General features: G+C 45.0%; 2 protein-coding genes across 6 annotated transcripts; one reads left to right on the top strand and one right to left on the bottom strand.

The window, feature by feature from the left end:
- Positions 1–4,792: 4,792 nt before the first annotated feature.
- On the bottom strand, positions 4,793–6,130 carry UQCRQ (ubiquinol-cytochrome c reductase complex III subunit VII). The gene is made up of 3 exons (XM_025924654.2): positions 5,982–6,130; positions 5,667–5,834; positions 4,793–4,991 (listed from the first exon to the last, which is right to left on the bottom strand). The coding sequence occupies exons 2-3, from the start codon at positions 5,818–5,820 to the stop codon at positions 4,897–4,899; spliced, it is 249 nt and encodes an 82-aa protein (XP_025780439.1). The 5' UTR covers positions 5,821–5,834; positions 5,982–6,130; the 3' UTR covers positions 4,793–4,896.
- Positions 6,053–11,744, top strand: GDF9 (growth differentiation factor 9). 5 transcript variants are annotated; one of them, XM_086704224.1, is made up of 3 exons: positions 6,053–6,788; positions 8,604–8,799; positions 10,452–11,744. In XM_086704224.1, the coding sequence occupies exons 2-3, from the start codon at positions 8,667–8,669 to the stop codon at positions 11,414–11,416; spliced, it is 1,098 nt and encodes a 365-aa protein (XP_086560350.1). In that variant the 5' UTR covers positions 6,053–6,788; positions 8,604–8,666; the 3' UTR covers positions 11,417–11,744. The 5 variants fall into 5 exon arrangements, with proteins under 5 accessions (XP_086560350.1, XP_086560346.1, XP_086560355.1 ...); XM_086704220.1 differs by having other exon boundaries at positions 6,053–6,644; XM_086704229.1 differs by having other exon boundaries at positions 6,053–6,440.
- Positions 11,745–16,639: the final 4,895 nt, after the last annotated feature.

Below are 16,639 nucleotides of genomic sequence, written 5' to 3' on the forward strand. Positions count from 1 at the left end.
GGCCCTTAGCTCCCTTCTTTGGGAAGTTGCTTCAGCATATGTGATCTAACAGCGGCCCCAGATCCCCCTTTTGTACAGATGGACTCTCATCCAGTTATCTGCTCCGGATCATCCCACTAGAAGAATGGACCCAGCTGTGGCAAGTTCAAAGTCTGGCCTACCTGCCTTTTCCCAGGGGAAGGGCAATCAAGACTGATGTGGGACTTACTTGAACTATGGGTGAATAGAATGAATGAGTATAGGTGGTTTTGTTTTTAAAAATGTGAATGATATCTTAGCAGGGGTCCTAAATCAGTGGGATTGCTTGATGATGGTGACATATGACAGCAATCCTGGAATTACAGGCTTTCTGCCCAGTAGGTGACTGGGATCATCTGCAGAGCATAGCCTTCTAGCAGCCTCAGGGGAGCAGGCCTAGGGCTGAGATATTGCCAAAGCACAAAACGTCCATCAGCTTCCGTAGGAACAGCTACAGATTGCTAGAACAAGAAAGTGCGTGTACCTAAGTCATGAGGTGTTATGGGTACTCCTTAAATGATATGGGCATTTTGATAAATGTGGGGGAAAGAGCTGTAACTTATGAGTAAGATTGATAGGACTTCAGATCCCTCCTATGACCTGGAAGTTTAAGCCAAGACAGATGTAACAAGATTCCTTGGTGTCTCCCTAAAAACTTGGCTGATACGGGGTCCCTGGGTGGCTTAGTCGGTTGGGCAACCAACTTCAGCTCAGGTCATGATCGCACAGGTCGTGAGTTTGAGCCCTGCATTGGGCTCTGTGCCGACCGCTCAGGGCCTGGAGCCTGCTTCGGATTCTGCCTCCCCACTTCTTTGTCCGTCCCCTGCTCACACACTGTCTCTTTCTCTCTCAAAAATAAATATTAAAAAAAAAAAAAAAGCTTGGCTGATACCTCTTTCCAAGGCCCTTATCATCAGGATGGGTATTTGGTTTGAGGTTGCCTGTTCTGCAAGGTAAAGTGGAGGAGACGCAGAACAGCAGAAGATAGGACAGCAAAGATGCCAATCGTCTTATTGAGGGAGCAGAGGGTGGGAAGATGGACCTCAGAACTGGAGCTAGGGGAGTGGGGTGTGGTCACAGATCTGACGGTCCTGGTCCCAGTCCACTGATGACCGTGCAGCCAGGCCCTGAGGGAGACACCACTACTTGCACTTTAGGAACTTGAAGAAACAGACTAGCTGGTTGCTCCTTCCCCTTAGGCCTGAGCTTGGATGTTGAATCAGCCCAGGTAGGGGCTTAACCAGGAACCTCTGTGGAGTGGGGAAGAAGCTATGTGATGACCTAGTGAACATTGGGTAAGAACACAAATCTGATTAGATAAGCAAAAGACTGACAACGTGATGTCCTAGACACAGGTCTGTGGCCTCCATGCCAGCCTCCCCTTAAAGAGCATGATCTGCCAAATGGGATTTGGAAACTGCTAGTTCCAAACATGGTTTCTCCTCATCTTTCATTTCTGCCTTCCTCCACTCCAAGCAAAATCAAACTAGCCAATTCCCCAGGCAAGGAAAAAGCCTGAGGGTCCATTGTGTACAGGGGGATAAAGTCTTATGTATCATAATGAGTGTGACAGCACTGCAGAAGCCTTTGGGATTCAAGCCTCAATCTTGTTTGCCACCTCCCCTCCCAAGAGGAAAGTCCCATCAGTTCACTGCCCATGGAAGGAACCCCGGTTAGGAAAAGTATTCCAAAATGTGCCTACATTACCTCTGTAGTTGTTTAAGTTAAACATGGAGCAAAAATCAAAGTTTGAAAAGGAAAGTGGCATCTGGACAGCATGAAGCTGAAGTGACAGCCATTGTCCACAAGCATCCCATAGCCCTTGAATAGCTATGAATGCCTATTCCTGAAATAAATAAAAATAATCAATGGGCTCTGTACAGTCAAGTATTTGCTGAATGAATAAGCATACAACTACATCTTCCTCCAGCAGAAAGGTCTAAGCAGCCTTTAACAATTTCAGCCATAAAGAGAAAACAATGCTTGGCTGGGAGGCAGGAGCCTGGGGTCTGGGTTAACTGACCAGTGATCAGTCCTTTCCCTTTGAGCTTCAGTCTCTTGTTCTCTCAGTGAGATGGGAGGAGATCTGAGACCTCTCAGCCACTGACATTTGGGGGGGGGGGGGGGGGGCGGGGTTCAAATGATTAATTTATAAGAAGAAAATGAGAAGCATGTTGGATAGCTTATAGCTCAGTAACTCTGATTACAAGTCCCAGGGATTTTCTACTGCTGAGGTAAGTGCCGAGGATGAAATGAGAGAAAGAGGGTATAGCTACATGAGCAGTTTGAAACACATTCCAGATGGAGAGGAGACCATTAGGGCTTGGCCGTAACTGGAGACTTTTTTGCTGTCCCTGAGCAGGACATGTCTAATAAAAAATGAAAGACTCTGAAATGGAAAAACTTTTCCAGGTAAAACTTCAACAAAGGGTCAAAGTGTATTTGCTTTTTTGCTGGCTGGAACTGGCACAGACTTCTGGCCCTACACTAGGTAGGCCTGCATCTCGAGGACTTTGTTGGCAAAGCGGAGTTCACTTCGCTGCATTCTACAGCCCAGAGATAAGAGCCCTTGTGGGGGCGGGGCAGTGCTGAGGAAAAGAAGGGCTAGATGAGTTAAGTGGTTGTGCCCTGGAAGCAGAGGACTGAGCCACAGCCAGGGCTGGAGGCTCCAAGTGGGTGGGTTATAGGCATTAAGGCCCACGGCAGTGGTCCCCTTCTTCCTTAAGAGACTTTAAAAGTTCTTTTCTTTACAGTTCTCTGCAGATAGAATGGTCTCCAAAATAATCCCAGGTCCCAGTACAGTAGCACTGAGCTATGATAACTCAACACATCCCCACACACACCCCTTTAACCCACCGTCCCCATCACCCTGCTACACAGGGTTCCATGCCCCCCCCAGCCTAGAGAACGAAGAAGCCCTTTGGTGAGAGACAGCCTTCTGGCAGCCTTTAATAATTTTATTCAAAGCAGAACTTCAGTAAAAGATTGTAGCAGGGTCTTCTCAGAGCATTCCTGGGATAAAAAGGATTCAGACCCAGACTCAGGGCCTGGTCTGTGCTGAAAAAGGGTTAAGTTTACTTTTGAGCTGTTATCTTTAAAGGAGTCAAGGAACCAAGAAGAAATAACATCTTGGGGTAAAATGGAGCCAAAAAGATGGGAGAGGGTAGCCATCTCCCCAAGGAAGTTTGAGGCTAGTCAGAGGGAAGAGGACAGGTTACTGGCCCATCAAGGCAGTGGCCCTCCCCTGGTGCCTGAACCTATTGAAACTAAATAAAGTGAAGGAGGGGTACATTTACACCTTCAGGTCCACAGCTGCATCAGATTGTCAATAGTCTAGGACCCAAATACACAGCAAGTCCCGGGAACAAATTTGGACAGAGCCCAGGAAAACTGGACGTTTGGTGAGGCAATTTTCATCACATAGCTGTCCTTTGTTAAGCCTGCCAGACACCTACTTATCTCTCATCTCACCATTGCAACCCTATGGCTTTATATTAACACATTATCTTACTGGCAAAAAGTTCAAAGCTCAGGGATGCAGATTTCTTGCTTGTATCATACAGCGAAGAAACACAGGTTAAAGGGTATGCGCCCCAGTTCACCAGACTCAGAGGTTCTTTATCCTGCCACACAATCCAATTTCTATTAGCCTTTTTTGTTTCTAAGTATTTTAATCCTGGTTCCTAAAAGGCAAGAATAATTGTTAGAATAAAAGAGGGGCAACTGAGTGGCTCAGCTGGTTAAACATCCGACTTTAGCTCAGGTCATGATCTCGCAGTTTATGATTTCAAGCCCCGCACTGGGCTCTGTGCTGACAGCTCAGAGGCTGGAGCCTGCTTTGGATTCGGTGTCTCCCTCTCTCTCTCTCCCTACCCCCTCACACTCTGTCTCGCTCTAAAATAAACATTTTTAAAAAATAATAAAAAGAAAAGGAGAAAAAATACAGCCTGGGCCAGAAGCTGAACTACACTGGGAAAGTTGCTGCTCTGGACCAGCAGGAAGTGTCCTAAGAAGTGAGAAAGTTTCTAGAAATGGAGCAGGCAACCAGAAGGATGTTAACTACCCATACCTACCTCTACCATCTCCTGGTGAAGGGAAAAGGGCCTTTCTACTAAAAAGAGAATTCAAAGGCTCTAGAACAAGAGTAAACTTTTCAATAAAAGGCCAGAGAGTATTTTAAGCTTTCTGGGCCATATGTGATTAAAACCATTAGCAGCCTGGTACAAGAACAGGCAATTTGCTGACACCAACTCTAGGGGCCAAGTGGTGATCTCACCCCTGCTTTTATAGCTGACTTCCCCTCTGGCTAAGGAAGGCCTGTCTTAGGAGGAAAGGCAATCTAGCATGGCTTTAGAAGCATTAGTGTTAGACTCTACCATCATTGGTTGTGTCATTTAGTCAAATTACTTACTCTCATTGTGCATGTGTCCTCATCTGCAAAATGTGTGCAATAATGATAATTAAAAAAAAAAAAAAAGGTAGCTGTGAGGTTTAAAGGCACGTGAAGGACTATGTGACACACCGTAATTACAGTAGTGACCAGATCTTACTGTTATTACGGGAGCAGACCCCTGGCAACCCGCAGTTCACAAATGATCTGCAGGAACAGCTGCAGCTACTTTCTCGTAGATTACAGAACAAGCACTGAGCTCAGATGCTTCACCAAACTCACTAGAGAAACTGTTTAGGACTCATGCCAGAAAGGGGAGTTCACGAACTTGAATATTAGCAGTCACATCCAGGACTTGCTCATAGAAATGGAAAATGACAACGGTGCAGTCCATAAGAAGTTTATTATGTCTTCAAGACAGTACAGTGTCGACTCCTCTCCCAGAGAAGGGCTTTCAGACGAAGGGAACCATTATCCAGATGAGTGGCTCATTTGTCATTTTCATAAGCAGCCGGATTCTTCCTCTTGGATTTCTCAAACTCCTGGGTCCCCCAGGTATAGACAAGATAAAACCCTACAAACGCTTTAAAAATCAAAAGCGAGAGTAAGCAGTGCACCCATATAAGACACTGGGGTCCCAGTCTTCTTTTCTGACTCACTGCAGGTTCTGCCCTCCTGTCTCTAGTTTCCAAGAAGCCACTTTTAAACCAAATGATGAAGGAAGGTTATATCACACACTCATTTTACAGGCGACCAAAATAAAGGGCCAGCCCAGGAATATTTGTCACCAGACCTCCCCTATCTCTTTCCTGTTGCACATTTTAAATATTTTAATGAGATAATGAAGATAATTCACAGAAACTATGCACATAACGATGCACGTAACAGAAACACGTAAGTGAACACTTCTGTGGTTTTTAGCAAATTCACAATGTTGTGCTAATTTTCATCACTACCTGATGCGGATGTAACACAAACAGTTCCTCGCTACTTAGTGGGTAAAGATGACCTCAGAGGGAGGCGCTGAAATCACACAGGTGACCTTGCACGGGTGGTTTAAGTCGTCTGTGACTCAGTTTACTCATCGGTTAAGATAAGCAGGACGATATACTAGCACGAGGGTTTTCAGGAACACTCAGTGAGAAACCGGGCGTATCCCAAGTTGCGGAGTGCCTGCCCTACCGACAGTGCTCACGAAATGGACCCGCTGTTGGGGTGTAATGGAAGTCCAGCCCCCCTACCCGGCCAAGGCACTCACGCGGCAGGACGCGAAGGATGCACGCCCGCGTGCGGCGTAGCACGTTGGGGATGCCCTTGCTGAAGTAGTGCGGGAAGGCGCGCTGCTCGAAGGGTGACAAGCTGTAGGTGATCACATGCCGCATCCGCGTCAGATGCCCAAACTCGCGGCCCATGGTCGTGACGGCGCCTGCCAACACCGAGGGTCGATAGGCGCTTACCTCGGTCTCCGGACGCGCCGCTTCCACCCAAGAGGTCCTCCCCGGCGCCCCCCATCCTTCCCGGCCCAGGCGCCGCCTCCACCCTCCCAGGGGCCACCACGACCGCACGACCGGACCTCACTCCCGCTCGGGGGTCACCTCGCCCTCCACAGCCTCGGGAACCACCAGCCTCCTTCCGTCACTTCCGCTAAGTGGAAGCCGCTCCGGGAGGCCGTGAAGTCACTTCCGGGGAATACCATTTTCCTGCAGTCTCCAGGGGGAGGCACCGTTGCTCCCCCTTCTAGAGAAGAGTGCCCGGGTCGGGTGGCCCCGTGGATTGGCGGGGCCAAGCGCCGGCTGCGGACTCCGCGGCGGCCTTTGGGGTCCGTGGACTACCCGGCCGACTATCTCAGCCCCTTGCCTCTCCGTGCGACGGCCGGGGCCGAGGGGAACTGAGGTGAAGAGAAAGGGGCCAGCCGGCGTCAAAGGCGCTCCCGCCGAGGACCTATGGGTCCTGCGCCTGTGGAGGGCGCCCTGACGCCCGCCGTGGGGCCTCCCTACGTGACTATGTGCGCTCTGGTCCGGCCGCTAAAGGGGTTCGGTTCTTTTCAGACCATCGGTGACGAGAATCAGAATCAGTACCAGGGGCTTGCATCCGGGGCTTTTCTCATCTGCCGCGGTTATAGAATGCACTGGCGGGGTGTAGACTTTCCCTGGGTAGAATAATCACGTTTCCTCAGGTCGCGCCCCAGGAGTCTTCAAGAAGTGGTCAAGCCGTTGATAACCGGCTGTTGATGGCGGTAGGAAGACAGGTCACCCCCGCAGCCGCCAGCTTCTCTCCAGAAGCGCTTTCTAAGGCGGGATTCAGGGAGTCTTGTACATGTTTAGTTCATGGAATTGCCAGCCGTGTGTGTAGTAGGAGTAAGCTGTCATTCAAAGTTTAGGTGTGTTTTATGCGACCCTGCTTACCAGTCATGGGCCGGGAAGGCTTGGCATAGGCAATGAACTTAAAATTTGGAAACATAAAATTTGAAACAGTTTCATCAACCTAGGTGCTGCACAGACTGGTTCTCTCTTGTACCAGGAGTGTGGGTTGATTTCCTTCCAGTGTGATCTCATGGGTGGCTCTGGATATGCATTCGTTTCAGCCTCTTGTGGTGCACCTTCGTCCCGTTTCTCTAAAACATCATCTCTCACCTAGTCTCAGCTCCCAAGGCAAGAACATAAGTACTTACATAACAAGAACAAAAACACCTCGCAAATTCTACCATCATTTGAGTAACAAAAAACAACCTGCAAACATCTCTAAACCTTTCAACCTACATAGGTACAGATGAATATGTAGATGAAAGTAAAAAATCAAGGTATTATATTCTAAAATTAGTCAAGGTCTGGGGCGCCTGGGTGGCTCAGTCGGTTAAGTGGCTGACTTCAGCTCAGGTCATGATCTCACGATTGTTCTTCTTCGATTGTTCTTCTTCGTGAGTTGGAGCCCCACAATGGGCTCTGTGCTGACAGCTCAGAGCCTGGAGCCCGCTTTGAATTCTGTGTCTCCGTCTCTCTCTGCCCCTCCCCTGCTCATGCTCTGTCTCAAAAATAAGCATTAAAAAAAATTTTTTTTAATGAGTCAGGGTTAAAGGTGATGTCCATTTTAAAGCATATTGCAGCATTCCAAGTACATATTCTATACGAAGTTCCCTAAGAGAATTGGGCCATCCAATAGTTCTCTGTTCTCTGGGATTTCCATGCCAATTGTGACTTTTTTCTCTCCAAATCCACATGCAGTAAGTAATTATTCTAAGCACCTGGGAGCCAGAGAGGTGATGAGAGTGAAGGAAGAGCAAGAGTGAACCCAATACCATAAATTGAATACCAACAGGTTTTCGTATCATCATGAATAATTAGCTTTTTTCCGTGCTTTGGAAGTTTCAGCAAGCACCTAGGGAATATTTTAAGAATCATAATCTCAAAAAAGGGATGGTTTGGGGGCGCCTGTGTGGTTCAGCCGGTTAAGCGTGGGATTTCCACTCAGTTCACGATCTCGTGGTTCGTGGGTTTAGGCCCTGCTGCTCCACTCTCTCAAGGCAGAGCCTGCTCTGGATCTTCTGTCTCCATCACTCTCTGCCCCTCCCCCGCTCCCCCTCTTTCTCTCTCTCTCAAAAATAAACATTAAAAAAAAGTTAAAAATTTTTAAGGGGGAGTTTTAAGGTCACTTCTCAATTTCTGTTGGCCTTTCAGCTTGCATAGGTATTCCACCTACGCAATGCTAACTTAAGAGATTTTAAATGAATGCCAGAACAAAAGGGAGAGGAAAGGTAAATCACCAGATACATCAGTATCTAATGAGCACAAATTGGATAGATAGGATGTTATCAGATGTTTGATTCACAGCTGATAAGAATTATCTTCAGGTACCCATCTTTGAGGTCTGATTACAGAATTGACCCTAGCCCACCCACACACCTAAAATTTATTTAAGAGACCAACCTTAGCTCTTCCTGGCTTTTAGGAAGAAGACTGGTATGGGGAAATGTATTCCTTGCTAGTTCTTCCAGGCCATGGCGCTTCTCAGCAACTTTTTCCTTTGGTTTTTCTGCTTTTCCTGGCTGTGTTTTCCTATTAGTTTTTGTTCTCGGGCTTCTACAGGAGAAGTTCAGATTGCAGCGGGTGCTGAATGGGAAGCTAAGGCTGAACCTTGGTCCTTGGTGCAGCCTCTAGATGAAAAAGACAGATTGGGCTTCCTTCCTCCTCTCTTCAAGGTTCTGTATAATGGGCAAGGTGACGCCCCTAGGCTGCAGCCAGACTCCAGAGCTTTGCGTTACATGAAGAGACTCTATAAGTCCTTTGCTACCAAGGAGGGGATCCCTAAATCCAACAGAAGTCCTCTCTACAACACTGTTCGGCTCTTCACATCTTATGCCCAGCACAAGCAGGCTCCTGGGGACCAGGTGACAGGTGTGTAGGAGTGGATTGGTGAATGGGTGGTGGAAAGATGATAAATTAGTTTGCGTTTCGGTTAAAGAAACAGATTGGGTTTGTTCTTTGAATTGCAGTTTACTTTGCATAATATTCAATAACCGAAATCAAATGTGGTACTTGATCTTACGGTTTTAATATCTTCATGGATTAATGGGTGGCGAGTCTCCTAGGATATATAGGGTAGAGTTAGAGGGGACTTAATAGCTCTAAAGACTGAGGAGTGTTTTGTTGGAACTCAGCATCTTCTCCAAGGTCACAAAGTCAAGACTGGAAACCCGGTGTCTTGACCTCTCTTTGTTCTTCCCCTTTTACCACTGCTAACCTGGAAATGTGTCTAAAATATCCCCTAGCTATTTACTCCATTAATTGGGATGTTTTCCCCTTGTTTGTTGCTGTCTGTGAGAGGAAAGCTGGAGTCTCCATTTGGAACAGTGGGTCCTCACAACCAAGTGTTAGTCAACAGTCTGACTCAGCACCTTGGTATTGTGTGTGAAAAAGAAGTGCTTTAAAAAAAAATCAAAAAACAAAAACCTAAATTCACTACCTCATGACCAAAACTGTGCTGACCCAACAAGTCAGGTGGGGCTGTTTAAAATCTTTTCTTCTTCCTTGATGTTTTTTATAGTGCTTTTAGAGCCTCGATTATCAATCTCAAGTGTTCGAATTACATGATTAAATTTTCTTCATTGATCCTGTTCATTGGGTTTAGAAAGTCTTCTTAGCAGGCTTGGTGGGGTTTTTTTTTGTTTGTTTTTCAATATATTAAGTTTATTGTCAAATTGGTTTCCATACAATACCCAGTGCTCATCCCAAAAGGGGCCCTCCTCAATACCCATCACCCACCCTCCCCTCCCTCCCACCCCCCGTCAACCCTCAGTTTGTTTCTCCATTTTTAAGAGTCTCTTATGCTTTGGCTCTGTTCCACTCTAACGTCTTTTTTTTTTTCCTTCCCCTCCCCCATGGCCTTCTGTTAAGTTTCTCAGGATCCACATAAGCGTGAAACCGTATGGTATCTGTCTTTCTCTGTATGGCTTATTTCACTTAGCATCACACTCTCCAGTTCCATCCACATTGCTACAAATGGCCATATTTCATTCTTTCTCATTGCCACGTAGTACTCCATTGTGTATATAAACCACAATTTTTTTATCCATTCATCATTTGATGGACATTTAGGCTCTTTCCATAATTTGGCTATTGTTGAGAGTGCTGCTATAAACATTACGGTACAAGTGCCCCTATGCATCAGCACTCCTGTATCCCTTAGGAAGCTTGGTGTTTTTATGACTGCTTTCTCTCCAGGCACTTGCCAAGAGAAAAATATTTATTAGCTTCTGTATGTTTGGAGCAAATGATTGAGGTTGTGGAATGATAGTTGTTTTTATTCACCACCAAAGCTGTTCTGATTTTGTGATGATAAAATACCTGCTTGTAGTTGCTGGCAGTTAGTTATGGAAGAAAGCTCTCACCCGCATTTTCTCTGTAACCCCCCCTCCCTCACTTGTTGAGGCTGGATGAAGAGAGGAAGAGAAGGGAGAAAGCACTATGATCAAATATTAATGCTGTGATTTGACTTGCTATTTCGTTTTTGTATTCAAGCACAATTCGTGCGTTGTTTTTCTTCTCAGGAACCGTACCATCCGTGGACCTGCTATTTCACCTGGATCGTGTTACTGCCGTTGAACACTTCATCAAGTCAGTCTTGCTATTTACTTTCAGCAACCCCATTTCTTTTTCTTCTGCTGTGAAATGTGTGTGCAACCTGGTGATGAAGGAGCCCGAGTCTTCTAGCGGGAACCCCCATAGAACTCCATCTTCATTGACCTTTGACTCCCAGTTTGAATTTAGAAAGAAATACAGATGGATTGAGGTGGATGTGACTGCTCCTCTTCAGCCTCTAGTGGCCTCCAACCAAAGAAACATTCACATGTCTGTAAATTTGACCTGTGTGAAAGCCCAGCTGCAGCCCCCTTCAGCACGTGAAAATCCCTTTAACATGACTCTTCTGGTGCCCCCCTCACTGCTTTTATATCTGAATGACACAAGTGCCCAGGCTCATCACAGGTGGTATTCCCTTCACTATAAAAGGAGGCCTTCCCAAGGTGCTGGCCAGAAGAGAGGGCTGTCTGCCTGTCCCCAGGGAGAAGAGTCAGCTGAGGCTGTACGACCTTCCCGTCATCGGAGAGATCAGGAGACTATCGGCTTGGAACCTCAGAAGCCTCTGGTTCCAGCTTCTTTCAATCTGAGCGAATACTTCAAACAGTTTCTTTTTCCACAAAACGAGTGTGAGCTCCATGACTTTAGACTTAGTTTTAGTCAGCTGAAGTGGGACAGCTGGATCGTGGCCCCGCACAGATACAACCCTCGATACTGTAAAGGGGACTGTCCAAGGGCACTTGGACATCGGTATGGCTCGCCAGTTCACACCATGGTGCAGAATATCATCCATGAGAAGCTCGACTCCTCAGTGCCAAGACCCTCCTGTGTGCCTGCCAAATACAGTCCTCTCAGTGTTCTGACCATTGAGCCAGATGGCTCAATCGCTTACAAAGAATATGAAGATATGATAGCCACTAAGTGCACCTGTCGTTGATACTGGGTTCTCTAAACTAAAACCTGGAGCCTCTTCGGCAAAGAAATGCCGTGCACCTCTCTGTGCCTTCAGGAGAAAGTTCCATGTGTCAAATCTCAATGTAGTATGTCTTGTATAAGGGGGAGCCTGTGTAGATGAGCACATTCTGTGGCATCTGTCCATGCAAAGTGGTAACATCTTCCTGTTTAATTTCCGGGTGTAAATGAACTGTAATTATTTTGGAGGGCCCTAAATTTCTTTCCCGTGAATGATTTTTTTTTTCTTGACATTGGTATCAGAGTGCAGTAGTTGTAGTTAATGGAAGAATAAATCCCTCTCAGTGGCATAATTTTCTGTGTGCTTTTTTCTTTTTTTTTTTTTTTTAAGGATTGATTTTAAATGGCTCTTGGGGAGGGAGAAGTGTATCTACAAGCTAATCTTATCTTTTTCAGAGTAAGAGGCTAGCTTTTCTTACTGGGACTAGAGAGTAAGCATGTAACCCATGACTGTTGGATCAGTGTGATGGATGCGCAATATGTAATTCAGCTCATTAGGCATATAAATAGGGTGGTTCATTTCAAACAAGATAACATTTGTCCAATTTGTTGAAAGGAAATTGCCTTGCAGATTTTTATGAGAAAATGTAAAGATTTTTAACTATTTTTTCCCTTACATATTTAAAATCTCTGACCTTACAGAATGAAGTCAAGGAGTGTTTTTTTCCTTTTTGCTCTAAGCTTGGTTTTGCAGATTTCCCTCAGCTCTCATCACTGCACCCCCACAAATTTTTTCCAGGTGGATTTGGGACTTTTGCCAAAAGTATTCTTGATGTGATTGGGAATGGAACGGTTACATTTATTTTCCTGGTGTGCTATTGCATTCATCTCGCAAGCCTGCACATACATAAATGCTCTTACTTGCTCAAGATTTCTTCATCTGAATAATATTTTTTAAAAATAGTTAATGAAAGCTTTTTTTAAGAAGCAGACTGGGGGCATCTGGGTAGCTCCGTTGGTTGGGTGTCTGACTTCACCTCAGGTCATGATCTCCAGTTTGGTGGGTTTCAGCCCTGCATGGACTGACAGCTCAGAGCCTGGAGTCTGCATCAGATTCTGTGTCTCCCCCTCCCTCTGCCCCTCCCCCACTCCTTCTCTGTCTCTCAAAAATATTTAAAAAAAAAAAAAAAACTGAAAAGGGTGTTTAAATTGCCCAGTTTCCAAATAACTTTGCCATCTTGTCTAACTTGGAGTCATTATTCTTTTGTAATTGAGGCTGCCAGCCTAAGAGATACATGGTGTTTCAAGGGTTTTGTATCATCTTCTGTCATTGTTGGCAGTAAAAAAGTAACTGGCCCAGAAAGGGCCCGAGTAATGCGGGGAATGGGCAACTGCACTTACTGGAAGGTAAGTCTCCCTAAAAGACGACTGTTTTCAAGTGAACCATATGAAATTTGTATCAAAGTATTTGTATAAACTGAGTTATTTTTCCTAGTTCTGTGATTGAGTATGGATGTGGTCTGCATTCTGAAAGGTTAGAAAAGAGGTCCTTCTGATAGAAGTTAAGTATAAGACTCAGTGCCAAAATTAGGAGCAGAGAAAAAATTGGTCATGGTAGGTGAGTTCTAAAGTTGGCTTACTGGGGCACTTGGCTGGCTCATTGGGAGGAGCTGAAGGCGTGAGGGTGCCACCCTTGATCTCAGAGTTGTGAGTTCAAGCCCCACACTGAGCATACAGCTTACTTTAAAGTAAAATGACAATTGGCTTGGAGACTGTATTTTGATGGTACAGTTGAGTAAGGATAGCTTGAACTGCAAGTTGTTTTTTTTTTTTTCTTTCAGTCTTTATTTGTAAGTCTAGTTTCTTCATAGGACAGTGTCAATATTAAGGGAAGATCTATCTGCTAAACTTAAACTTCACAGATTGTCTTCTGCACAGTGGAGGAGGATATACTGGTCTCCCAACTGCCTCCTCCATTTGAAACCTGTTTTTCTTTCATTACTCTTAACAAAAGCTGCTACTTGAGAAAATAAATGAGGAAGGACAACTGTGATTGAAATCTGGAAATTCAAGGATGGGGCTACATCTGCCTTAAATGGATGCATTGAGCTTTGGTATTTAGTCCAGATGAGATACGAGGTCACCTAATGTGATGGGTGCTCCAGTATGCCCAGGAACAATGGGGCCGGTTTTCCCTTCAGCTCTGAGTTTCCTGCTCTTTATCGGTTTAAATCAACGCCTGTGTTAAATTGAATACTTGGTCTTTTACTAACCAGTTTCAAGGGCAGCAGCCACTGGACTTGGTTTAGAGCTCAGCTGGGACAGTGTGGGCAAAAATAAAGCTGCTCTGTCATGGGGTGAAGGAGAAAGTGGGCATGGTTACATAAATGATGAAAGAAAAATGCTCAGAACTTGATTAATATCAAAATTTGAAGTAACCAAGTTTAATTTGTTATTTGGGGGTTGTAAGTTAAAATATAAGTGAAGTGAAATTAAAACCCTTAAAATATTCTTAAAAGATTTTTTTTTAATTTTTTTTTCAACGTTTTTTATTTATTTTTGGGACAGAGAGAGACAGAGCATGAACGGGGGAGGGGCAGAGAGAGAGGGAGACACAGAATCGGAAACAGGCTCCAGGCTCCGAGCCATCAGCCCAGAGCCTGACGCGGGGCTCAAACTCACGGACCGCGAGATCGTGACCTGGCTGAAGTTGGACGCTTAACCGACTGCGCCACCCAGGCGCCCTTAAAAGATTTTTTTAATGTTTATTTGTTTTTGAGAGCAAGAGAGAGTGCTAGTGGGGGAGGGCAGAGAGAGACAGAGACACAGAATTTAAAGCAGACTCCAAGCTCTGAGCTGTCAGCACAGAGCCTGATGTAGGGCTTGAACTCAAGAACCGTGAGATCATGACCTGAGCCGAAGTTGGAAGCTTAAATGACTGAGTCACCCAGGTGCCCCAAAACCCTTAAAATATTCTTTTAAAGGATGTTAGTCTTCCAAACATCAAAGTATATAGACTGGCTGAATGGATTGATAGAAAAGTAGGCTGTTTGGTCCATTAACTGTTGTCTGAATAGAAGGCAAGAATCAACACAACCAGGAGGTACAGACACTTGATCCTTGACCAGAACTGACAAGTAAAGCAGGTCCTCTGTGTGTTTAATGACTTTGTGATGTAGTTGTCCTTCCCAACTGGACAGGTCCTTAACTGGTTAGACTGGGGCTATTTCAGTAATCACTTAAAGAATAGGATTTTTTAGATGCCTTGACGGTATTTCTTTGTCTTACTTTAGTGTGTGATGCAATTTGTATGGAAGAATTGAGTAAATATATGTGGATAAGGGTCAGCTGCATTTTGGGCATTTTATTGCTTCAGTGCTGTGTGTACAATTGAGCGTCCTTTATAGATCTGTCTTTGGTGCTGGTGTCTTTCCATGTTGGAATGCTAGGACAGACAGTGTTAGGAGTTCACGGCCTGTGCTGGGGTCATTTTGGCTTTCTCCGAAATAATTAGCTCACTGAATAAATATTTATTGAACACCAGCTATGGGCCAGGTGCGGTGTGTGGTTAAGAACAGAGGCTGATGTTCTCATCTGCAGGAAAAATGTATCATGTACCGGAAATGGAGACTTCCTTGATGACCCTAAATTCCATCAGTGAGCGTTTGTTGCCACAGAACATTCTTGGGAGAATGAATAATACATCTTTAGATTACAATTCTTTTCAGTCCTCTTTTTATTTTAAGGTAATGGTAGATTAACAAGCAATTGTACAATACCAGAGACATCACACAAATCTTTTATCCAGTTTTTTCAATGATATTATCTTAGAAAACTGTTGTGTGTTATCACAACTAGGATATTTTCTTGGATGGAATAGAGGAGATTTTTTTTACATTGAAATCTATTTGGTTAAGGGAAATGTTGATCCTAACATTAATGAAGTTTTAATAGACCCTGGTGTTTTGAGTTATTAATCTTTTTTTTTTTTTTTTTTTTTACTGTTCACTTACTTTTGAGAGAGTGTGAGTGGGAGAGGGACCAAGAGAGGTACAGAATCAGAGGCAGGCTCCAGGCTCTGAGCTGTCAGCACAGAGCCCGACGTGAGGCTCAAACTCACAAAATGTGAGATCATGACCTGAGCCGAAGTTGGTTGCTTAACAGAATGAGCACCTCAGTTGTAATAGTATTAAATAAGACAAACACGGCACTTGTTCTCATGGAGCTTCTATTACAGCTGGGAAAGACAGACACTATACAAATGATGTGAATAGCCATATTCCAGAGCCTCTGGGCAGGGCAAAATTGTGTTCTAAGAACAGAAAGAACTGGGTGTGACTGGCAAGTGGGAAAGTAAAAGGACCGGTGGAATACCAAAGTGGAGAGAGAGGAGATGGAAGGAGGGTTAAAGGCCCTACCAGCCAGTGCAAAGGGACTGCCTAGGAGGGCACACAGTGGTCAATCAGGGGCCAGAAATCGTTGGACTCAAATTTTTTAAAATAATGTCTTTTACAAAAGTTTTTACGTCTTTATTTTTGAGAGAGGGAGAGTGAGCGGGGGAGGGGTAGAGAGGAAGACTCGACTCTGCAGACTCCAGAGGAGAGTTGTCAGGCAGAAACTATTCTGAAGGAAGGAGGGCATTTGGGTTTTAGGGGGCTGTTGTCACAGCCTAAGTGAGAGATGATGCTGACCTAGATTATGGCAGTGGAGATGGGGAGGCACAGAAGTGAAAAACTTAGCGTATATGTATATATTTTTTACAGTTTTCATTTATTTTGAGATTGAGCACAAGCAGTGGAGGGGCAGAGAGAGGGGGAGAGAGAGAATCCCAAGCAGGCTCTGCCTTGTCAGTGCAGAGCCCCATGTGAGACTCAAACTCAAGAACCATGACCTGAGCTGAAACCAAGAGTCTGATGCTTAATCAACCGAGCCCCCAGGTGCCCCAAATTTAAGCATATTTTTTCCATGGCTTCTTGCTTTTGGCAAATAGCTCTGAGGTCGTAGGATGATAGCCTTCTAGAAGGAGAAGAAACTTAGGTCCCTGTGGTGAAATGAAATGATAAAATTTAACCCATTTCCTGGCTTCATATTCCCATCCACATGAGCTACATCTTAATTAAAATTTTTTTTCTGTTTGTTTTCTTCATGCATTACTTAAGCGTTTGGTTGTGGTCTGTGCCTTTCATGTTAGAGGCTTTTCTCCAATATCTTGTGTTGTCAGTTTATAAGTGGATGGCCCTAGAAAGCT

Source organism: Puma concolor, chromosome A1, assembly GCF_028749965.1.
Source record: "Puma concolor isolate L17-30 chromosome A1, mPumCon1.1.hap2, whole genome shotgun sequence".
In the NCBI taxonomy this organism is placed as follows: Eukaryota; Metazoa; Chordata; class Mammalia; order Carnivora; family Felidae; genus Puma; species Puma concolor.

What these genes read in the sequence shown, in the direction of transcription:
- UQCRQ (XM_025924654.2), bottom strand. Translation starts at nt 5,820, where the DNA reads ATGGGCCGCGAGTTTGGGCATCTGACGCGGATGCGGCATGTGATCACC. An exon ending in CATCCTTCGCGTCCTGCCGC is followed by an intron (nt 4,992 to 5,666) that starts GTGAGTGCCTTG and finishes TGATTTTTAAAG; the next exon opens with CGTTTGTAGGGTTTTATCTT.
- GDF9 (XM_025924781.2), top strand. Translation starts at nt 8,403, where the DNA reads ATGGCGCTTCTCAGCAACTTTTTCCTTTGGTTTTTCTGCTTTTCCTGG. An exon ending in TCCTGGGGACCAGGTGACAG is followed by an intron (nt 8,800 to 10,451) that starts GTGTGTAGGAGT and finishes TTTTCTTCTCAG; the next exon opens with GAACCGTACCATCCGTGGAC.